Consider the following 24,851-nt stretch of genomic DNA (forward strand, 5'->3'; position numbering starts at 1 on the left):
TGAGACTCCAGAAGCAATTGGAAGTAGGATTTTGTGTTCAATTTGTATATAATCTTATTATGTAATCAATTAAAAGTTTAATAATTTTAGAGATTTGACTATAAACCTTAAATGAATTGGTGGTTGAATAGGTGTACCTACATCAATATAAGTATAAAGTACTATTAGAAATAATGCTATAATAATACTGTAGTAATATGTTGTACTACAAGCAGTAGGAGGCATAATTGCAATTTTTCTTTTATACATTTTTGGTCTGAATGAAACTGCTGTATTTTTTGTCGATGGTTAAATTGATGGTATGAAATCTTCAGGAAATAAGTTTCAGACTATTGTTGTTTTCTAAATCTGAGTTCGGATTCCAGGATTTCTGTGTCTGCGACGTTCTCATTTTTATCACCTCAAGAAACGTCCAAACATAAAACTTTGAACTGCAGTCTCTGTTCACATTAAGTCGTCACGTACAGGAGGAGCTTCTCTCCCTCCGTTTGTTTTGTGTGCAAATAAAGTGCACACCTGTGTGGATGTTACCTCTGCGGTATGGCCCCTCCTCTCAGGGCGAGCTGTAAGGTGAGCCACTGAAAACTCCGGCTGCTTTGTTATTTACCCTCTTGCTGCTCTCTGGACGTTGGGGATGAAGTAACCTTCATACTGGAGGTTGTTTGTATGTTCAGTGGATGACTGGAGCTGTCTTACAATGGACAGAGAAACGAAAGGAGATGCAGCTCAGCCTCCAGCGTGCTTCAAAGACACTGGCAGGTAGACGTATCTAATATATTCTCGTTATTAGATCGGGGTGAGTCTAAGCGCCTGCTGCTTCCTCATGGGTGACCTTATACAACAGGCCTATTTGCATCACCTTCTTCCTCTTCAGATCATTGTTGTTCTCTTTTAATCCATCAGGCCACCATTAGAAACAGAAGCTCTGATGTTTATTAAAGAACACAGACTGCTCCCTATTCCACTCGGGTGTAATTTAATACTTAACTATTCACCCAGCCGGGGCATTCGATCACCTGGCTGCAGCAACCCAACCCAGTGGAGGCAGCCAGGAAGACAGCAGGAAGGAAGAGGGGTCAAGGGTCTGGCTTTTTCTATTGGCTTTGTGCATTGATGAGAGAGGGATTGTGTTCGCCCCTGCAGGATCGACCCCTACGGCTTCGAAAGGCAACATGATTACGATTCCTACAAAGAAATGATGAGTGAGTACGTGACTGTCCTCAACAGAAGGTCGATGAGGTGGTCCAAGCTCCTGCAAGACAAACCCAACGTGGAGAAGAACCTGACGGGTACAAACATCAATTCACACAATTCAAACACCAGTTTTTGGGGCTCCGAGGTCATGTACAGTCCTTCACTCAAGTGCTCACACCGCCTCCCCATGATACTGCCTCAGACCTCAATGCATTTAATCGAGATTTCAGGGGATAGACCAGCCAACACAAAGTAGGACATAGAACACAAGTCTACACTTGAGTTAAGGGACTATTGAGTTTAGTCCCTCAATAGTCAATAAGGGACTATTTAGTCAATAGTCCCTTATTGACTAAACTCAATAAGGGACTATTGAGTTTAGTCCCTTAACTCAATACTTTGACTGGGCCGTTCTAACGCATGAACACGTTTTGATTTAAATTGTCTCATTGTAGCTTTAGCTGTATATTCAGGGTCATAGACCAGCTGGAAGAAGAACTCTAACAGGTTTTCTTCCAGAATGCCCCGATGTTCTGCTCCATTTATCTTCCTATCAACTCCAACCAGATTCGCAGTCCCTGAAGAACGGCATCTCAACAGCATGATGCTGTTACCACCAGGCTTTACATTAGGGATGGTGGGTTCAGGATGATGTCCAGGGTTTTGTTTTATAAGCCTTTGGCCACATGTAGAGTATGGTATGCAAATGAACACTATTGATTTGATCAAATTTATTTGACCAAAGCATCTTCCACATTTGCTATGCCACCAGCATCGCAGACATAGCAAAGCATAGCAAACCTTATCATTTTCTTTCAACAATGGTTTTTATCTTGGCACTCTGCCATAAAAACGGATTTCTGATTTGCACTACTAATAGTTTTAAAGCGTAAAACCTTCTACATGTTAGAAACTTGCAGAAGGTTCAGCCAAATGACAAAGAGGCCAGAGGATCTGCTTTTCTTTTAAAGTTATTTTCGCTTGTCCAAAAATATATACTTAAGTTTTTCCTTCGTTTAACTGAAGAAAACTGTCAGCCATTGTATTCAGGCATTTCGGTAAAATATGCAGTTTTGAAATCATTTGGAAGAAAAGAAATTTGGACTTTCTTTTAGAACCTAATTCTGCTTATAACTTCTCCCCCTTTTTTTATCTCCGCTCAATCTGCTGTTTCTTCGATTTCATGATGTTCTCCAACAAAGCTTTGAGGCCTTCGCAGAAAAGTTGCAACTATACCAAGATTTAAATAACACAGGTGGACTCTATTTGCTAAATAGAGGGATTTTTCAAAGCATTAGATTGCACTGGATTTTATTTAGAGTTTCATAATAGATGGGGACTGAATGCTTGTAAATTACACCTTTTTTTAGACCAACTTTTGTTTTGGTCTGTCAAATAAAATCAAGATAAAATACATTGAAGTTTGTGGTTGTAACATGACATAAAGATGAACGGTTTGAAGGGACTGAATGCTATTGCCAGTCACTGTGACCTCTGAAAACCTATTTTTGTATATATATATATTTTTTTTAGTGAAAAGATTTGTGCGTAAAGGTGTTCCTAATGAGCACCGAGCCAGGATCTGGATGGCAGCGAGCGGTGCTCAGAAACAACTGGAGAGTAAGCCAGGTTACTACCAGTCTCTATTAGCCATGGAGCACAACACCAAGCTGAAGGAGACCATTCACACAGGTGTGACCATCCAACTTTATGCACTCAAAATGATCATATGTCAAACTCAAGGCCCGTGGGTCAAATCCATAGCTTTTCATGTGGCCCTCTAGATTCTAGACTAAACAATAAGTGTGCTGAAGTATTTTGTTGTCAATCAAATCAATGCAGTTTTTATTTCCTTACTGCCAAATTATATCAATCAGTCCCTCCAGTTTCTTGAGAATTATCGTGGAAATTCACGCAAAATCAATAAATTGCGCTAACCCAGGTCCCTCTTGAAAATGAGATCTAGATCTCAACGGGGTTTACCTGGTTAAATAAAGGAATATATATAACATTTGGGAGTTTACTGCAGATTTTTCTCAAAAATTGTCAAAAACTGTCTTGCTTGTACTAGACAGCTGCCTCTGCCTTAATTGATGTCAGATTATAGCCCATGATATGTACAGAAAGCAAGAAAAAGCCGCATTTACCGTCATGAATAAGTGTAAATATCGCAAATATTTTCAAATTAGTACCACAAACACAAAAAGAGTCACAAAATCCTGGAGGAACTGAAATTTAATTTTAAGAATTCAGTGATATTTTAACAGTATTTGAACGGGTTTTATCAATGCATTCTGGCTCAACCAGACCTTTAAGAGCATTCGTGATTTTGATTGGGCCCAAAACAAAGACAAGTTTGACACCCCCGGTTTAAAGAAAGAAATCTGCCAATTTTATAGCTCAAATCCAACACCGGTGATATTCTGCCTTGTGGGCAGACATGCACCGGACCTTTCCTGACAACATCCTCTTCAAGAGCCGAGCGGAGGAGGGTCTGCAGAAGGTTCTGTTCAATGTGCTGCTGGCATACGGACACCACAACCAGGCCGTGGGCTACTGTCAGGTGGGCAAAGCGCTCCACTCTCCTCTCACATCCGTTCTACAGGATGGACTGTTAACTTTAATAGGATTTGAAGAAGTAGCCTTTATCTAAAATATATTCTTTCAATTATGCCTTCCTACTGCCTCCAAAGTTCTTCACTCTTTGAAAAATATTGTTTCTTCCTTTGCAAATACTTCTTGTTCTTGACTACTGCCAGTGGTTTGCATCTTAAGGCACACCCTCAGTATTTACATTCATGCAGGTGTGTCTTCATTTTGACAGTGATCTGTTGTTTTCATGACCTGATATTTTCTTGCTGCGTATTTATCTCTATAATGGGCCTAATTGTTTGTCCAGCCTGAATAAGACTTCATTTACCAGCCAAGACTGATAAATGTCTTGGCTGGCTGCTATATTTCAGGGATGCAAAAATCAGCAGCTTATTGTCCAGTTACTTTAAATAGGAGCTGTTTAGTAGTTTTATTAAAAAAAAAAAAAAAGTTTAACTGAAAATCTACTCTTTAACCTGAACAGATTAAAATGTTAACCTCTGACATTTTCAGCATTCGATGGCATTCTTAACTTCTCGACATACAGCTCTGGAAAAAAAATTAAGAGTTTCTCTGATTTTACTTTTAATAGGTATAAGTTTGAGTAAAATTAACATTGTTATTTTACTCATGAACTACTGACAGCATGCCTCCGAAATTCCAAGCAAAAATTTTGTATTTATTTGCAGAAAATGACAAATGGTCAAAATAACGGAAAAAAAGATTCAGTCCTTTCAGACCTCAAATAATGCAAAGAAAACAAGTTAATATTAATTTACTTAATACTAAAGTTTTAACTCAAGAAGAGTTCAGAAATCAATATTTGGTGAAATAACCATGAGGTTTTCAATGGGGTTCAGTGCAGTGGTCTCTTCATTTTTTCCAGAGCTGTTTATGTATTTATGTTCTTAAGTCATTTGATCACCTTTAAATAGGATCTTAAATATGTGTTTAAAATAGAAAACAATCCAACTATTTTTTTTTTCTGGATTTATCTCTTGAACATTTAGTTTGCTTTGTCTTCCCCAGGGGATGAACTTCATTGCAGGCTACCTCATCATCATCACCAAGGATGAAGAGAAATCCTTCTGGCTCATGGATGCGTTGCTGGGCAGAATACTCCCAGGTAGATTTATTCGGGTCTTGACAAAGAAAGATCCACTCAGCCGGATGGACACCAACAGCTGTGCACATCCGGCTGATTGGTTTGAATTCATGGTGGATTGTATGGACAAACCGTGACACTTCCACCTCCATGATTCACAGTTTGGTGTGAGATTATTTCCCTGGTATGCTGTCGATATCAAGCGTCCTAGTTAAACGTGTTCAGTGTGTTTCTGATGGCGCGTTTATGTCAACAGTAGCTAAAGCTGCTGGAGACTTCATTTAGCATACTGCGGACTGCTTTTAGTGAGAACGTACTTGAATTGCGAGGTTTCTGTAATCTGTTTGTAGACGTAAAACTAAAGGATTAACGGTAATCTAAATGTGCTGCTGGAATCCTTCAGACTACTACAGCCCGGCCATGCTGGGACTGAAGATGGACCAGGAGGTTCTTGGGGAACTGGTGAAGACCAAAGCCCCCGCGGTGGGACAGCTCATGGCTCAGTATCCCGGCATATGGACACTGGTGGTGTCGCGCTGGTTCATCTGCCTCTATATTGACATCCTCCCCATAGAGGTAAGGAAAAGTACTGGGCTGACCCCAGAATCGACGTTAGGACCTCAGGTTGATAATCAAACAGGAATCCTCCATGTTCCTCTCTCTTCCAGACGGTCCTGAGGATCTGGGATTGCCTTTTCTACGAGGGCTCCAAGGTTCTCTTCAGAGTTGCTCTGACTCTGATCCTCCACCACCAGACGGAGCTGCTGAGAGCGCGCTCGCTGCCCGACGTGTGCGAGTGCTTCAAGCAGATGACGTGCGGGTCTTTCACGCTCGACTGCCACACCTTCATGCAGGTGAGGCGAGAAGGTCAAGGGCACAAGCGCAACATCAGTCCAGCTAGTTTATCTACCCTAGCAAAGAAAATGTTTCTTTCTGATGTCCTTTTTTTTTCTGCAGAAAATATTCACAGAACCTGGGACGCTGTCGATGACAACTGTTGATAAACTGAGAGAGAAATGCAGAAGACAAATCTTGGAGGAGGAATCCCGACAGCCGTGAGGTTTAGTCGCCTCCCCACCAATTTTATCTTCCTTACTTGTTTTAAATTATAAAGCAATCTATGCAAACCTAAGTGAGAGTGCAACAGAACTGCTTGGAGGCAATAAAACAGAAGAAAGAAGCTCAGTTTTGTTTGCTACTGAATATATTAGCAGAGCTTTTGGTTGATTTCTGATACTGTGAGATACAAAGATTTATTACACTGTAATTCAGCAGCCTGGGTGTAAACTTTCTGAGCCTTTCCTTTAGATTTTATCTGAAGAAACTTTGTGCTTTTCATACGGTGGAGCTTACTTTTATTATTTGCAAAAAGTATTAGAATCCCTAGCGTTATTTTCATACTTGTATTGTTGCCACATTTTTGTCCAAATGTTCCCATGAAGACTTTTCTGTCTCCTGAGTTGAACTGAAAAAGTAAAATTATACAGCTTGACTTTGGTGAGATGTGTATACTCTATTTGTTTCAGCTGTTATTAATAACAGAAAAGAGGTCATGAAGGGTCTGATTTAGCTGGAACTGAAAATGTATTTTGCTCCAAATCTGTAGTTTTTACCGTTCAAAACGCCTTTAATCCAAAGTCTTCAGAAAATGGTGAAATCTCAGCAAGTCTACCTGTTCATTTCTGAGCTCAATCAAGTCTTGTTAAGCTTTTTAGATTTAGTAACAGGTACATGACTTCTGAAGGATTGAAACATCTAACTATGGAGATGGAGGCTCAGAAACTAATTCTTAAAAGGCTAATTCTACTAGACAAAAACAAGGAGGATATAAAAATATTTCTCACTTTTTGACAGATTTAGTTTTTTGTAAGCAACATGGAAAGAAAACACCAGCCTTTTCCACAATGGGTATTTAGGAAATCTTCAGTCATTATGTCTAATTGATGGGAAAATAGAAACTATTGATCAAATTTGTGCATTTCTGAAAACTAATAATGCAAAAAATAAGGATGCTGTTCTTCGGAGTACAGGCACAGAGCCATATAATCTCCACCTAACTTGACCAATTTAAGCATAGCGCCTTATGAAAAGTATTATTACGCTTAAAGCTTTACAAACAATTAATCTATTTTGTTGGGTCTCCTTCTGGCAGAGGAACACAATGAAATTGATGCATAAAAAATAGGAAATAGTTTCTAAAGTCATAGGGACGGGGAAGCTCCTCAGAGCTGGATGGAGCTAAATACTGCAAGAAAACCCGTTAAAGGCTGCAAACCTTCAGCCAGGGTTTCACTCTGCAAGACATTGACCCTAAACACTAAACTAGACAATTAAATAGAATCATTATGTTACAAAGTTTAGACCAAAGCTCAATAGAGGATCAAGAGAGACTTTAAAATCAAGAGACTCAGTCTGGTTGGTCTTAATCCAACCAGACTGAGCTTCAACCTCCAGATGTTCACAGCAGATTGAGAAACCTTCATGAATGCGCATCACACTTTACAGATTTTTATTTTAAAGCTTTTATAGTCATGTATTAATATTCCTCCTTTTTAAAAGCTTGTTCTAATTTTTGTGTCTTTGATAAGCCATTTAAACTTTCACACCAAGCATTTAATGACCCACATAAAATACCATCTATAATTTTGATCAAGAATCATTAGCTGTTTTTCAAATACAAAAGCATCCATTGCAAAAAAGAAGCGCAAAAATTTTAGCAGAAATCCTGCAAAATTGAGTTGTGAATTCAACCTATCGGTTTAATGCTTTGAATTTTATTAAATGTTAGTCAAGTTTTGCTCTAAACACTGCACAATAGTTATACGACACAGTTGCTTTCACTGATATTTACATTTTGTGAATCCTCTGATGTTCCATGTTTCTCTGCGATGTTATCTCACATCTAGGGAGTTCAAACAACCAGGAACAGGTCTGACCAGCGACAACGATGAAGGCAAAACATGAAACACAGACATCTTTCATTCATTCACTTTTATTGACTTCTCTTTTAAAAAACAGTTCAAACAAATCCAATAAAACATTATTATTAAATCACTATGTGTATATTAAGATGAGAGAAAACAAAAAAGAATTGCATAAATATTTAATTCTACCTTGTAACAATGCCTGTTTTAGTTGTAGTAACAGTACATGGAGGCTATGCGAGACACGCGTCTCTTCCATGGCAGCACACTGAACGAGTGAGGGAGTTCCTGTGTGATATTGGCTTTAACTGGATCCCACCCGTGTCCCGGCTGGGAAGGCACCGATCAACACCAACACGAGTGTTTGGCCACTTTGAAATATTTATTTCAGTGTAACATCTTTCCCTTTTAGCAAGCAAAACCCCAAATTGGGCCGAAAAACAAACAAAACCGCTCCCATGACCTAGAAATGTTTACGTTTAATGAAATGTAACTGTCAGAAATGTTCCCTTTTTAAATAACAAACCAAACTTTGGGTAATACCAATTTTAAAAAAAATGGACACCCAAGAAAAGGAAAAGTAATCTGCTCAGATCCCACTTCCCTTCACAAAAATCATAAATAGAAGAATGCAGCGCGACGCTCTGATCAACATGCATCCCCTGCTTTGCTGGGTACCAGTGAAGAGTTTTAAGAACATAACATAACAATCCCCCAGCGGCGTCCCTTTAGTATGAAAGAAGTCAGCTCAGAAAGCGCATGTCTAGTGTTAATGATGAAGGCGAAGAAGAAGAGTAAACATACAGATAGATAAAGGATGAAGGGACAGAGGGGGGAAAAGGTGGAGTGGTTAAATTCAGGATGGGGAAAGCCCCGCTCTGGCATCTAGTAACCGCTCCATGAGCTCAGATGGTTTGGTAGCCGGCGTGGCTTCGCTTCCTGCCGATGAGGTAGGCTAAGAGCACGATGAGGACGAGCCCCGCCAAAGCTGCTCCCACTATGATGGGGATCAACATGTCGTCTTCATCCAGCTGACACTCCACAGCTGAGAAAGGAACGACACAACGCTAAGGATCAGAGACTATTGGATCATCATTTCATTGTCGTAAGCATGTCGCTGCGTGTTTTTTACCTGCTCCAAAAGCGCTTCTTGACACCCCAAAGGGCTGCAGCTGCACCTGGAAGGTGTTGATGGACAAATTCTGGGTCACAGTCAAAGTTTGCTCCATGCGGCACATGTAGGAGTATCCAAACGTTCCCTGCAGGAAGTCCAGGCTGCTGTTCTTAGCAGAGAAGTTCCCCTCTGCCAAACACAGAGGAGTCATTAAACTGCAGAAATTCGTTTCTGAAGTTTCTACTTTCCATGATCAGTGAACAGTAAAGTAGAAACATAAAAAACAAAATATATGGCCATTTCTGTATGGCACAGCAAACATAGCCCCACAAATGCTGCTCTTTAAAAACGGTTCCATTTGTAATACGACACCAGTCACAAAAAGTCGTATGATTTGTATCATTAAACTGAACAATGTAACCACATTTAGTCATGTTTTCAATTTAATTCATATTTATTGATATTTTCATTGAAGAAAATAATAAAACTAACAAGCCTACAAATACAGAAAGTCTGAGGTTTTGGAAAATACAAACTGGAATTTGTTGTGACGACAATAAATCAAAATGCTTGGACTAAGAGTTATGATAAATAGTAAAGAATACAATTAATGTAAACCCTTACTGGGAGATATTGACTGCATGCTTTATAAGGTTTGTCTTTGGAATTTGATTTTTACTTTGTTGGGATTTAATGAGCACAGAAAGCTGAGCCATAACTGAATATTATATAAAAACATTGATATGAATTTAACTTAAGTATTACAGATAGTCTAGTTTGTCATTCATCTTCATAATGCTAATCTCAAAAACTTACAAGAAAAATGTGTTTCTTGTGAGCCAATCAGAACATATTCAGTAATTAAAATATATATGTATCCATCACTGTAAAAAAATTATCACACAATAAGACAGATGCAGAGGAGGAAGCTCACCTTTCAGATTGAACACACTTGTCATCAGGGATGCTTCGCTCAGGTGGTACGTACTGGACGTTGTATTCTGCAGACAAACAGCCACACCTCCATGTAAGTCACAGCAACATGAGCAGGTTTACATAGAGCTCCCGCTGCCATCTAGTGGCGAGGTGCGTGAAGTACAACATGATGCAGAGACTCGCCTGAGTGAAGACAAAGGTGAGCACGGTTTTATTTGCATCGGTCTTCAGCTCCAGCACGGCCCTGTCTGCGTCACATGAGCCTGAAGCCAGCGTCACGTTGGGCTTGATGTTCACCACCTCCTGCACGGTCTGCGAACAAATCAGAGGGTTACGGTCGCTGCCCGTCTGCGGCCGAGGTTTCGCTTAAGCCGTCGCCTCATGTGGGCACCTTGTTCTGGGAGGTGGAGTTGTAGGTGATGTTGAGCTGGAGGCCCATGTAAGCCAGTAAACACACGGTGTTGTTGCTGTTGGTCACATTGTACTTCCCTCTGTCGGGCCGACCGGGGTCTTTGTGTGGCGCAGCGGTGGTTTGGGCGGGCGTCGGCGTGGCAACCGTGGCAAAACTCTGATGCAAGAAGGCAGCTGTGAAACAAAATGAATCACTTTGGTTTATGTTTTTTTAAACGTCTATTATTCGTAATAATATCAAGTTATGCTACTTTTTCCGATTAAAATTATTTTTGTAATGATGAAAGAGATGACAGTGTTAATTTTTAAAACATTTCCATAAAGAAAACAAAAAGCTCTAGTCATGCATGACCTCATTTAACCAAATCATCAGAAACATGTTTATCATAAAACTTCAAGTAACAAAACAACCATCAACACAGGGTCTCCAAACTAAACTATTAATAAAAACAAACATGATTTACCATCTAAAAATGATACTTTTTTCCCCAACAGCATCAAACAGATAATGCATGTAAAGGAATGATTTCTTTATGGTTTCAACTAATCAACATGATTAGTTGAAATATGTAATATGATATTAAACATAATCGCGTATGTGAATGTCGCAAAAAACGATTTGAGCAAATTCATTTCTGCACTTTGAAATACTGCTAAAAATGTTAAAACATTGCTCATAATCAGAGATTTTGGAAACATTCTGAAGCATCTTCTTAGTTAAAAAGATTTTTGTTTTAATGTTTTTGAGTAAAATGAAATTGAAACCTTGTATCTCCAAAGGTGGAGATTTTAATTAAATTTATACGGTTTGGTCAAAGTGTTGATACACTTCACTGGAAATGTGTTTATTACTATTACACAAAAACGACAGCAACTAAATTACGACGACAAAAGTCGATTTATAAGAAAGATTAGGAGATCCTTATCCTGCACTGCGATGAACGGCTGTATTTCACTTCCGTTTTAAGGGTTGCACAATTTATTCAAAGCTCTGCTTAGTTTGAAATGGATTTTAAAAATAAAACAAAATGTAAGAAATCTGGGCAACAACAAAAGTCCCTTTTAGTTGAGTACCTGATTTACAACGCAAGCTGCAGCCTCTGCAGAAGCACCAAAGAGCAACAACCAAATCGCCGGTTGCATGATGGAGGAAAGGATAATGGTAGCCAAGCAGATAAAACTCAACTAATTTGAGTATTTAAATCAGCAATGCAAAGCGTGTTAGAAATTAAAAAAAAAAAAACCCAAGCAAGGCCAGATCTCATGCAACACACTGAAAACAAGTAACTACTAACAGGATATCTGGGTTGTGGTAGAAGAGCATAGCAGTAATACTTTTAACCAATAATTAACCACATTGAACATTTCCACCGTTGACTTGGTTCAAAAAGTCGGCTACTTTAACTACAGTTCAGGTCTTTGTTTAAAAATATACTAGATAAAAAGACCCACAGTAATTAAATTATCTTCTAATATTAAACACACTGTGCAAAAGTTTTAAGCCACAAGACATTTCTTAGCAATTTGCAAGAGAAGGCCTAAAAATCTACATGTAGTAGGTCAAAGGTCCCCAACTCCATTCCTTTGTTCCTGCAGCTTTTATCTGCTCCAACACGCTGAATCCAATGATTGAATTACCTCCTTAGCATCACATCAAGGTTGGCAAAGGCCTGGTAATGAGCCAGTCATTTAATTCAGGTGTGTTGGAGCAGGAATGCATCTAAATCACAGCTGTCAAACTCCAGTCCTGGAGGGCCACTGCCCTGCAACTTTTAGATGTGCCTCTGCAGAACCACACCTGAATAGAATAATTAGGTCATTAAGGCTCTGGAGAACTGATCTACACAAGGAGGAGGTAATTAAGCCATTTCATTCCAGTGTTTTGTACCTGTGGCACATCTAAAAACTGCAGGACAGCAGCTCTTGAGGACTGGAGTTGGACACCCCTGATCTAAATGCTGCAGCAGGGACTGGAGTTGGAGACTCCTGCAGTAGATGACCAGAAAAATCCAACAGAGGCCTGAGAGACGCTCCATCCTCCAGTTTATCATCTACTGCATGTCTGTTTCTCAGCCATTAGCCCTGTCAGAATCACCTTGTTAGGAATAAAAGTACTATTTTATATTTGTCAACCTGTTTTCTGTAGTATTTTTCATAGATTGGAAAAAAGTGGAAGTGTTCGTGACTGATAGTAACTATTATCTAAAAATATCACTTCATATAGATGTGAGAAAAAAAGTAAAAGTAGTTCTTCTTTGAGTTTATGGGGCTTTAATGACAGAATGACTCGGGTAGTAGATTGAAAATGGTATCAAAATCTAATCAAATTGTGACTCAAAGAATCGAAATTGAACTGTGAGGTTTAATACCCAGCCTTACCCATCTTTCGCTATCGCCAAAAAAAAAGCTTAATACATCACTACTGTGGTTTGCAGTTTAGAGAATTTCAAACGATAAAATACATATGTCTTAAAATTCATGCAGCCAGGGCTTATTGCTGAAATCAAGATCAGACAAAACAGTTTTTGATTTGCCTGAAGATAGTCTGACATCTGGATTACTTGTATGAAAATATTTACTGATTTAATACATGAGCAAATGCCAAATTAGGTCATGCAGAATACAAGATTCTTTGAAAAATATTAATGGTTCCTAATTTTATGATTTAAAAATGCAAGCTCAATGTCTTTCTTACTACTAGGCGAAAATGTTAGCTGTGTTTAAAAAAAGAAAATTGTTAAAATATATTGTACAATAACAAACCTGACCTCATTATTGCTAAATAAAAGCATTGTCATAACTATTTTAACCACTTTAAAAAGGCACAGATCAGTTGTTGCACGTTTTACGGTAATATCTAAAAGATGAAATTTAAGGATTTCACATCAATCAATCCATCAACTTTTATTTGTGTAGCACATTTCAGCAGCAAGGCATTTCAAAGTGAGGTGGGTTTTTAGTTGAGTTTTAAAGGAAGTCAGTATTTCAGCTGTTTTACAGTTTTCTGGAAGTTTGTTCCAGATTTGTGGTGCATTTTTTGAATCTTTGCAAGGACTGCTCTTAGTTGCTTTTTATATTAACAGCATTTTATATTTTTACAATTTATAGCATTTTATATTTTATTTTATCTACAACTACTACTCAGTGGTAGTTGTTATTGTGTCTTGTCTCTATGCTGTAACTGCGAAGTAATTTCCCTGCTGGGATGAATAAAGTACTTCTATTCTATTCTATAGAAGCTGAATGAAGCTTCTCCTCCTTTGGTTCTGGTTCTGGGGATGCAGAGCAGAACAAAGCCAGAAGACCTGAGAGGTCTGGAAGGTTGATACAACAACAGCAGATCTTTAATGTATTGTGATGCTAAGCCGTTCAGTGATTTATAAACTAACAACAGTATTTTAAAGTCTATTCTTTGAGCTACAGGGAGCCAGTGTAGGGACTTTAAAACTGGCGTTATGCTCCATCTTCCTGGTTTTAGTGAGAACGCCAGCAGCAGCATTCCGGATCAGCTGCAGCCGTTTGATTGATTTGTTGGACAGACGCTGTTGCAGTAATCAATGCGACTGAAGATAAACGCATGGATGAGTTTTTCTAGATCTCTCTGAGACAATAGACACATGTAGTAATGTAATGTTTTAGACTCTTAAAGCTTAACATACCGGGGTTTTTTTTTATTAAACAAATTAAGATATGATTAGATTGCCATTTCTCCATACTTTAAACTTTTAGAAAACAATCTATACTTTTTAATGCTGACCTGAAAGAAAACATGTGACTAGAGAAGAAGCGGGCGAGGTTGAAAATGAAAGCTTCAGAAATTCACGTGACTCCATAAAGCACATTAAATACGTAAATAAAAACAACATACGTCAAAACATTGCTTATTATTTTAACTGCATCATATTAGTAACCGTCTGCATGCTTGCTTGGTTTTAACATTTCATCATTTAGGTTGAACATCTGCCAGCTTTCGAGCTGCTAACGTTGTTTTCCAGTAAAGTCATAAAGCCATAAAACAATTACTCACCTAAAATGAGCGGTAACATCACTCCCATCCAACCCCAAGGCTGTCCGCCAGCAGAGGTCATATTTCTTTTTTTTTTCTCCGGGATAAAAAAAAAAAAATCACAACAAACAGATAGTTAGCTACGGTCAGCTGGGCCGTGCTAGCTGGGCTAACGTTGGCGTCGCAAAAAAAAGAGAACAACAAAAAAACAGACGGAAGTAGAAGACTTATAAAGCAGTGTTACTGAGAAGAAAAACCTAATACAGTCGGTGTTTACTGGTCTCGGATTTCTTCTGTCTGCATGAAAAGGTTTAGAGGTCAATAAGCCCGCATTTGACACTTTATCACCGCCGCTAGCGCTGACATCAGGGTCATGTGACTCTCGGTTAAGAAACGCCGAGAAAGTCACGTGACATCAGAGCCCGCTTTGAGTTAATCTAATTTTCCTGAGCATTTAAAGCAAACACTAGTATTTACTCAGTGTAACAATGTTTGAGGTCATCTGACTGGGTAAAGGTGCGAGCCAGGCTCTGATTATGAAACAGTCGAGATGGAGAAAACACATACCTAGAAGGCCTGGCAAATCTTTCATTACAAATACAGTAGAATATAATAGAAATATTTTTTATTGTCCTAAAGTGAGGAAATTCAGAAGCACCAGCACCAAGTTAGAGGTAAATAGAAGTATGCTTATTCATACTAAGGTAAAAAATATATATATAAAAAGAGAAGATGAAGACAAAAGTGTTCAGGAAGTGCAAATTGACGAAATAGGAAAAGTAAAGCTGCACATATATTAAAAATAATACAGTCCATTTAAGGGAAATGTGCAAGTGAGTGGGATGATTTTAAAATTACAAATTGTGCATGAATATCTGCATTAAAGCAACAAAATGTTTATGTGTATTTGTGCGTAAAAAAGCACTGTTAAGAAAAAAGGGGGGAAACTAATGCAAAAACAGGAGGGATTTAAACATTTACGGAGTTTGTTGGGAGCAGTGATGTTATAGATCCTAGAACTGCATGGAGAAAGAATCTGCGATAATAATCCTGTGTCTGCTGTGGATACAGTGGTCTGTCACTGAAGGAGCTGGGACAGGAAACATTATCCAACAGTGATGCTATTTTAGTCAAAAAGAAAGTTATTCAGCTAATTATTGATGCAGAAGCACTCATAAAAACAAAACTCCATGAAACTGGCTATTAGTTAGGAAGCCATTTTATCAATTATAGAAGCAAAAACAAAAAACATGCTCAAAATGATACACTCTCTGGGGAATTTACCAGAGACAGTTGTTCAATTTGCTGTCAAGACAAACAGGAAATCAGTATTCTCAGCAGTAAATATTTACATTTCTGAATCTAGACAAGCGAGGAGACTTCTTGAAGTTTAATGAGATTTAGAATCAGGGAGAAAAGGGGATTCGATTGATTTCTAAGATGGCGCGGCGGTTTTAGGCTGATTGTCTGAACTGTGTATTTCAGAAACTGCTACTGGGATTTTCACAAACAATAACCACCTATCCAGCTTATAGAGATTGCCTGGAAAAAAGAAGACATCCGACTGTTCCATGATGTCAGAGGAGAAAAGTTTGACTAAATTCACATGATGGAAACAGTTGCGCAAATACTTATTACAAACCAAGATATGTGCAGAATTTCACTGATAACTTGACACGTCAAACCTTGAAACAGCAGCAGAAACCACACCTGGTGCTGTTCATGTCACCTAGGAACAGGAAACTGAGGCTACACAGGTTCTGCCCTGTATTTTATCCTTTAATGGTTCCTCTGTTGAGCTTGTATCTTCTTACAAATATTTGGGGGATGTAATTGATGAAAACGTACCTTTCAAAGCTTGTATCAAGAATATTTTGAAAAAACAAAAATTGGGTTTCTTCTATAATTATTTTTCTCTTGTAACTCAAGGAAACAACTTGTTCCCACCTTCCTGCCTATCTTAGACATCATGGTCGCCTTTGCACATTCTCATCAGCAATTAGACTCAGCTTAACATCAGGCACTAAGGTTAATAGCCAGATTTTCCTTAGTTAAATTGCAAACTTTTTCCACACGCAGCATTTTCCATAGGTACACATTTATTTACAAATCAATTTTTGACTTGTTACCCTCATATTGATCCCAAACACACCAGGATTTCTTGCGATACTTATAATATCTGCCTGCAGCCAGTTTAGGTGTTTTCTTCAAATCGGTGTGATTGTGCAACTTCAGAAATGTACAAGGCTTTGGAAGAATGCTGAACTGTTTCTCTTTCCTCAACACAAACCCACTAACATTTAACTAACATTTAACATTTCTCCTGACCTTTAGAGTTGCAGATATTTGAATAACATAGAGAAGTCAGATGAGCCTGCCTCCATCTTTTTGTGCTTGATAAATGCTTACAGTACACTGACTATGTAGGTTTTATTTGGAGCAAAACCTTTTCTCTTGTCATTTAAAAAAAAAAAATAACAGTCTGTTTATTGCAATGCCATTTTTTATCCTACAGTGAAGGAAAAAAATATTATTTTCTTTCATTCGTTTTATTTTCATTTGCAAAATAAATAAATTAGTTTTTGTTTTTTTTTAGTTTATTCCTTTTGAACAATTATATTCTTTGGTTTTCCTGTTGCCAAAAAGAGAGCTCAGCTGAAGTTTCTTGAATGTTGAATATCCTCAAAGGTGGTGAAGACGTTCCGATAGACAGAGGTCGTTACTTTGCACGATTTGAAGACAAAAACTTGAGCATTTTATTCCTCTCTTGCAACCAAGTTAATTAGCTCTAACTCCACTAGCTATTATTTGTATCCAGAATTAATTTAATAATAAGCCTGTACGTACAGTTTAGAGGCATAACCTGAGTTGAGACCCTCAAGGTGGCAATGTTTAGTCTGTAAATGCAGATTCTGAGCAGATCAAATGAACAGAGCAGGCGAGACCAGCGGTGGGTGTTCAGGATTGCAACACAGCTTTGTAGTTTACTGTCTCAGTCCACTAGTAGGTTGTCATTCAGCCTGTTTCTCTCAGCAGAGGGACCAGACGATACCGTGAGGCGGCTTGCAGCTGCTTGATGAAAAGAGGAAAACATTTATTTTTACTGACAGACAGAGGCATGGATTCATGGATGACAGGCGTGTTTGTGCTCTTTGCACTGTTCATGCCTGTTTGCTGTGAAGGTAAGTGAACCAAAAAGAAAGTTTTTGTCAAACTAACTTTTCTGAGCTTGTGACAAAATGTTCTTTGGATTTTGGCATTTGTGATTAAGATTTATGTCACGTTAACTATAAAAACTGAGCTCCGAATTAATTTTGTTTCCCAAAAATCATGTTAATTTAAATAAGTTTTCACACCTTGCCTGAACTTTCAGCGTGACCCTTACGATCGACATCGGATCAACAAAACTCAGCACTCTGAAACATTAGGGGTCTCAAACTCCGGTCCTCGAGGGCCGCTGTCCTGCAGTTTTTAGATGTGCCACAGGTACAAAACGCTGGAATGAAATGGCTTAATTACCTCCTCCTTGTGTAGATCAGTTCTCCAGAGCCTAAATGACCTAATTATTCTATTCAGGTGTGGTGCAGCAGAGGCACATCTAAAAGTTGCAGGACAGCGGCCCTTAAGGACTGGAGTTTGAGACCCCTGATTAGATAATTTATCTTGTTGTATTTCTTTACTGTCACACTGATGCTTTTTATCTTGAGTGCAAATTTACTTTGTTTTTATTGGTTTAAGATTCATTTCCATGTTCAGTTTTGTATTTTACAAAAAGCTGATAAAACAAGAAAGAAGATACAGAAATATGATTGAGCACTTATCTGATAATCCAAAATTACATTTGTTACGGAAATTCAAAAGTATATTTCCTTTTGAAAAGTATATATATATACATATATAAAAGTACATTTCCTATTGCAAAGGGATACAATTGCCAGACTGGTAATTTTATCCCTGCGTTTTGCATGAAACTCTTAAAAGATGCAACTCTAAGAAGATTTTATGTTGTGGTATTTTTTGTTTTGTTTCGTTGATTCACATTTGCTTTTAGGAGGAGATATGATTTAGATTTCTCACAGACTTTCTATTTTAAGTTATAGATAAAAAAAGAAGAGAAAAACAATCAAAGAGATGCTCTAAGTCCTGATATTTATTTTTGGCCTACTTTACTGTGATCACAGTTATACTTTTAAAGACTATATTAAATTAAATTATATTCAGAGAGTTAAAAGTGATCATGCGATCAGCTAAATATTGAAGTTATTAGCTTGCGACAACCACTAAGATCCGGAAATGTGAGGAGTCTGATCAATATTTTTATAATTAATGGCACATCGCTGTTTTTGAATAGAAAGATGGAAAAGCCACTGCTGAACAGGCAGTTTATACAAAGAAAACCTCTCCAAAGTGACTGAAATAGAAAAATCAGTGACATAAAAGACTCATTGCCATGTATCACAAACACTTGAGGGCAATAGTTGCTACCAAAGATAGACCAGCCAACTTTATTATCTTTGAGTAAATTATATAACTATTTCAAAGCTGCAGTTTGTATTTAGTCAAGTTGTCCTTGTCTGATATTTAAATTTGTTTGATAACCTCATACATTTAAATGTGACAAAAAAAAATAAAAGCCATAGAACATGGACTGTTCTATGGCTTGTTCTAGACTGTTCTATACTTTAAGTCAGGCTAATCATGAGTATACTTCAAGTTCACTTAGGATTAGTTAACTTAAAGTGTGACATTTTAGAACAACTAATTTTGTGCTTATTGTATTTTAGTAGTATTTAAATTGTATTAAAGTACAATTTAAAATGTACTATGCATACTTCAACATACTTTTTTTGGACAACTTAAGTTGAACTTAGTATACTATAAGTATATTGCTTTTTATGTAATATAGTGCTTGATTAGTATATTTTGAGTGTACTATTTTTGTGATTGAATTACATTTAAAATATACTTAGAATGTATTTTAAGTATATTGGCATTACATATTTTATATATTAGTAGTGTGATTACAGTATGTTACAATTACACTTTTGGTTTATTATAATTGCTAATGAAGTAACTTTTTAGTTACTTAATGTATTTTATTATTCTGTTCGCCACTTTATGCATTACATGCTTCATACACACTACAGTACTGCAAACACATCAGGTTACCAGAACACAGAAGGATCAATTACAACACACTTTCCAAGTGAAACTAATTACAGTTAGTTAGTTAGTTAATATATGCTTTCAATATGTTGAAAGCATATATTGTGCTTTCAATATATTACCATTTTGGTAACACTTTATTTGACGGGGTGTGCATAAGACTGACATGACACTGTCATAAACATAACACCTGTCATCCAACTTTTAAAGCAACTTCTCATTAAAAGTGTCATTATTTACCGAATGACACTTCATGACACCTGTTGGTATGTTCCTAACAGGTGTTATGTTGAATTGTAGAAATTGTCAATACATTAAAAGTTTACAGACAACATGCTTATGAAAATTAGCACAATAAAACAATAGGTTCACTTTAGAGGAAATGTGAAAAATGTTTCACCAAAGGCACAGTATTGTTTTAATACAATGTCACAGTATTCCTGTATTACTGCAGACAAACTGACATTTCTCCTTCCTAAGAACAGTGAGGATCTACGACAGAACATTTCCATTCACTGCACTTTACAGAAACCTACAAAAAAGAACAATAGAGCAATTAAACAGAGAACGCACTTGCATTTTAAAGAGTACAGAAAAATGGCAAAGGAAAAAATAAGACTTACAGTTTTAAGACGTTGCGGACTCGCAATGTATGTGACATCAGAACTGATGATGATTGGGACCGGATGCCTGGAGTGGAAAAACATTTCTGGGTGACTTCTTTGCCTGTTTATGTTAGAAGTAGAAAGAAATAGTCGTCAATATCATAGAATCAGTTGATGCTGCCATCAACTATGAAGTTGTTTTAAGTGTGGACTTACAGTAAGTGAGACAAACTACCTTAAAATCTTTCCATCCATGATCTGAACATGCTGATCCTTGCAGGATGGTGAGGGGGGCTGGTGGTGCTCATCTCCAGCAGCCATCAAATGAGCGGCGAGGTTCACCCTGGACAGGTCACCAGTCCATCACAGGGCCCTGAAAGCCAACAACAAATAAAATGTATGAAAGAGAAATGGTAGATTAACAAGGGGAATAAATTATGTCCAGTTATTTTTAAATCAAATCATGTTTATTAAGCACTTAGTGTTGGTAAAACACCAGTTTCTGCTGTTGAAAATTTAGCTAGCTGTTCAGTAAAGAAAAAAAAAAGCCTTCCACCATGAAGATGATATGGAGGTTCATCCTCAGAACTGGTTGGTGATCTGGTGGAGCCAGAGCCTCTTCTGAGACAGGAAAGTCTTTGGGTTTTCTAACACCTGATCTCTGGCTTCATTTGCTTAGACTGCAAAAATATGTCGAAGATACAAACAGTGATGAACGAGTTATAACAACAGCCACATAATATCAAACTCTTTGTCATACGGAGCTTAATTAAAACCAGGTTAAGTTTATGAAGAAAATTATATTAAGTCACAACAAACAGAGCCTCCATACAATGCTGATGATTTCAGGCTGCAAAAAAAAACAACAAAAAAAAAACCAAACAAAACATTTTACAACACAATATCAGTGCGCACATTTCCAGATGACAAAACAAGATAAGGTCCAAACGTTAGCATCACTGCTATTAAGTTTAGCTTTCCAACCATGTGTTCATTGAAGCAGAAATGACACCGTTGTTGCTTTTAGAAGCATAAAAATAACTTTTGAATGGAAGAACTGTTGCGCTCTGCAGCAACTTCAGATGATTGAGAGAAAGACGTTAAAGCCTCTGAATCTGCCGCGGCTGTCCTCTTTCTCACTACAAGGCTGCTGTTCCAACCGCACACCAAGATAAAAGAGCCTCACAGAAACCTCACAGCAGCCCATCGCACTGACAGGAAGACATTTAAGGTTTTCAGCTGCAGATATGTAGTTTTCTTATTTCCTGTTCTGAAGGGGTCTCTCTCAGTTTTCTCATCCGTCTCGCTTTAATGCCCTTTGCTTCCATCTAGTTCACACACACAAACGGGTCCATTTATAGTTTCTTCCTGTGTTTCTGTTTCTAAAAAAGCACAGTGTCTCTTAAATGGCTGTATGTAATGATTCTTTTATTTGTAATCAGATTTTGTATGAAGACTCAGAGATCTAAAAATAACATAATGCAGTTAGTATAGATTTTGCTTCAGGAAAAAAATACAGTAAATAAAAAAAAAAGCTCAAACCCTTGCTTGGGTGCTATTGTAGAAAAAAAAGAGCTGCTTCCTGTGAACACAGACTTTCAAAATGTACAATTCAGAACATGACTACCGGGATTTTTGCTTAGGAAAGTGAAAACTGAACCTAAATCGTGAACTGAAACAGAAACGGCCCGATTAAACTGAACGAGAAACAACAACAAATTTCAAGTAGGTCAATCTGGGATCGGAAAGGTGTTTGACACATCAGCAGAACTTCCTCTGCAAGAGAGAAGATCACTGCAGAAACACCCGCAAGCAAAGTCCTGCAGCTAAAGCAACACCAGCAAATGAGTGAAGAGCACAATAACTGTGATGGACAAAAATAGCAGCATAAGCATTTAGCATAAAGTTTAGATAATTAGACGGAAAAGACAGTTTGAGAGCTCAATAGTGGTTTTCTGCAGATATCAGCGTTGCGTGCTGTGTGAAACACATCATAGAGTGCTAGGGGCTGTAAGCCAAATTTGAAACTTGGTCATAGATCAAAAAGTTCCCTTCCTTCAGCACACTGCAAGCATTTTACTATCATGTTGTACCATCAATGAGACTGCTTATCTCTTCCAAATTCACTCTGCAACATGACACCCAACCCAAAACGGATCGTCCACTGCACAAATATCTTAATTTGTAACTTCATGTATTCTTCTGTTGCAAACATGATACAGTTGCGCACAGGTCGAAACAGTCGTGTAACTACCTGTCTCTGTTTTCTGTTTGTTTCTTCTGCAGAAACTTTTTTCACTGATCCGGTCATCTGCTACTTTCTGGACGCGTTTCTGATGGTTTACTGTATTGCTGCAACGGCGCTGTTCTTCAGAGAAAAAGTGAGTTTCAGCAAAGGTGGACCACATTTCAGAGCGTTTCAAATGAGAGATAAGTGTCAGTCGGTGGAAACTTGATTGTGATTATGATTATTTGATGGTCAAAAATGTAAAAAAATATTTCTCAGTGTAGGAGAAACAACAGAGGTGAATGTCTGCAATAACTGATAAGAAAATGATCAAATATTTTAAAATGAGATTTCACATTTTCGTTTCATTTCGTCTTCTGATAGAGGCAGACTATAGTTAAATTAACTACAAAGCAAAAATCCAATAAGCTTTATGAATCAATTATATCTGACAATTCTACCTCCATACATGTTTTAGACATATTGAATTAAATAGATATTTATCCTTCGTATTGAAATATTAACATCTAATTTGTAGAATACACAGGAATATAACATCATCCAAGCAAAAGTGGATGGAAGGACATTTATGGTTAAAAATCAACATATTTCTGTTCTTCCAAAAATGTTGGTGTGTAAACATAAAACTCGGAGAATATAAGTAAACAAACAGCGTCGTGCAGAGCAAAGAACAGAGCTGACGCGTCAGGACGAAAGCTGATGAGAGGTCTGAGGTCAGGTTGCCAAACAACATGCCAAGCTTTGAACATCTCAACACTCAATTCATCATCAAAAAATGTGATGAAGGCACAAATGCAAACCTACCAAGAGATTGACATTCGCCTAAACTGGCAGATCAAACATGACGTGCGAGAAGCAGCACAGGTAACTCTGGAGGAGCTGCAGAGATCCACAATCCTGGAAGAACTTGTTGCTGAACTTCACCCTGTGATCATACAGTGGGCTACAGAAAATGTTTATGCTGTATTCCTGTTATACTTTGATGGAAAGGCTTCATTTGATTGTAAAGGTGGTTGAAATGTTAGATTTAATATTTCTGTTTGTTTCATCCTGGTTCAGTTCTCCAAAATGCCACGAGTTCAACCGGAGCCTGTAAGTATCCAAACTTCAAATCATCTCTCTAATGACTTTTTATTCAAATAGAGCTGGTGATGGTTATTCAACTTTTCATATAAACTATGTACTTTTCATTTGATCTTAACTTTTATTCTTCTCTTTTAAAATGAAGGGAGAAAAGGGGGGCATTTACCAGGTAACGTCAGCATTCTCACAGTTTCAATAATCAGATTTTTGGTAATTGTGTTCTCATCTACTTATCGATTATTTCATTTGGTTTTAGGAACTCGAGAGGCCAAAGGACACTGATGCTTATGATATGCTTGACCCCAAAAAAGCAAAGGTGTGCTTAGAACTTGAATGAACAAATTCACACTTGTTCACCTTCTTCATTTTTCACAATGGTGTTTTGTCCTCTTAGGGAAAAAGTGACAGGAAGAAGAGAGCTAAGGTAAGCCAGCCTGCTGACCTGTGTGATACTAAAGACTCTGAATCTTCAGAAAATTTTGGGAAGATTAAGAGACATGGCAAATTCATTTTAGGCCATCAGAACAGTGAAATCAAGCTTGGAATATTCAATAATGTTTTAAATTATGTAGACTTGTAACATATTTTAATGCAGTTCGTCTCTCTTCTCTGCAGAAGAGCCAGGGCAAGCCGAAGGATAAGGATCCGTATGAATCTGTTCCCACCAGCCCTCGGCCCTCTGCAGCTCCGTAGCGACGCAGTTACAGAAACAGAAAAGTTCATTGCAGCTGAGATGAATGGAAGATTACTGCCTGTTTTTTTATGTAAAGGCTTTCCTTTTCTCTTCGCTTTTTTGTATCGATAAGCACTTCATTTATTTTGTGGTTCGTTAGATAAAACGTGGTTGGATTTTTGGGAGACATGAGGTTTTGTACCGATGAGAACAGATAGTTATGCGCTGTGTAAAACAAGACGACCTTTTTTCTTCACTGTCTGGCATTAAATCAGACTAAACATTCCCTGTCTTATGTCAGCTTCTTAAGTTGTTTCTATTTGCTAAATAGCTGAATAATGACATTTTTACCTTCTTCAAACCCAGAAGTTTAAACACACCTACTGGTTTGATTCTCATTTGAGTAAAATGAAGGCAACTCAAAACTGAGAGCTATTGATCTTCACAGTAATAAAACTGATTCAGCCTGTGAAAAAGCAAAACATCTTGTAAAAAACCTTGGCTGAAGCTGGTGAATGTCATTACATGGGCTGAAAAAGCCACACAGCAAGAACATTTTAAGAGATTATTTTGCAATAGCACTCTGGGGCAAAGAGCTTGACTTTTACAGGCATGTTGAAGTGATTACTTCTACATTTGTAGGATGTTTGATACTTGCAAACATCTCAAGTGTGAAGTAGGGGTGTGGCAACCTTCTCTTGAGTGTTTTGCTCCAGGATAGACTGATTAAATGACTTAAGAAAAGACTAATAAATACAAAAACTGAAGCAGCATCTCAAGACGTCAGCCAGGAA

At 37.7% G+C, this 24,851-nt stretch overlaps 3 protein-coding genes across 3 annotated transcripts; 2 read left to right on the forward strand and 1 right to left on the reverse strand.

The window, feature by feature from the left end:
• The first annotated feature begins 549 nt into the window (after window positions 1-549).
• LOC116723245 (growth hormone-regulated TBC protein 1-A-like) lies at window positions 550-6,383 on the forward strand. The gene is made up of 8 exons (XM_032568007.1): window positions 550-759; window positions 1,144-1,289; window positions 2,728-2,886; window positions 3,633-3,757; window positions 4,816-4,912; window positions 5,295-5,467; window positions 5,560-5,745; window positions 5,849-6,383. The coding sequence occupies exons 1-8, from the start codon at window positions 698-700 to the stop codon at window positions 5,948-5,950; spliced, it is 1,050 nt and encodes a 349-aa protein (XP_032423898.1). The 5' UTR covers window positions 550-697; the 3' UTR covers window positions 5,951-6,383.
• A 1,622-nt stretch (window positions 6,384-8,005) lies between these two features.
• lamp1b (lysosomal associated membrane protein 1b) lies at window positions 8,006-14,671 on the reverse strand. Its single transcript, XM_032566872.1, has 6 exons — window positions 14,304-14,671; window positions 10,257-10,450; window positions 10,049-10,177; window positions 9,864-9,930; window positions 8,948-9,118; window positions 8,006-8,860 (listed from the first exon to the last, which is right to left on the reverse strand). The coding sequence occupies exons 1-6, from the start codon at window positions 14,362-14,364 to the stop codon at window positions 8,721-8,723; spliced, it is 762 nt and encodes a 253-aa protein (XP_032422763.1). The 5' UTR covers window positions 14,365-14,671; the 3' UTR covers window positions 8,006-8,720.
• Window positions 14,672-14,745: 74 nt separating this feature from the next.
• Window positions 14,746-24,486, forward strand: LOC116722682 (T-cell surface glycoprotein CD3 zeta chain). The gene is made up of 8 exons (XM_032566873.1): window positions 14,746-14,956; window positions 17,316-17,464; window positions 22,340-22,434; window positions 23,361-23,393; window positions 23,530-23,553; window positions 23,641-23,700; window positions 23,779-23,808; window positions 24,000-24,486. Exons 2-8 carry the CDS (start codon window positions 17,359-17,361, stop codon window positions 24,075-24,077), a joined length of 426 nt encoding a protein of 141 aa, XP_032422764.1. The 5' UTR covers window positions 14,746-14,956; window positions 17,316-17,358; the 3' UTR covers window positions 24,078-24,486.
• Window positions 24,487-24,851: the final 365 nt, after the last annotated feature.

The sequence above is a fragment of the Xiphophorus hellerii genome, chromosome 7 (genome assembly GCF_003331165.1).
Source record: "Xiphophorus hellerii strain 12219 chromosome 7, Xiphophorus_hellerii-4.1, whole genome shotgun sequence".
Lineage (NCBI taxonomy): Eukaryota > Metazoa > Chordata > Actinopteri > Cyprinodontiformes > Poeciliidae > Xiphophorus > Xiphophorus hellerii.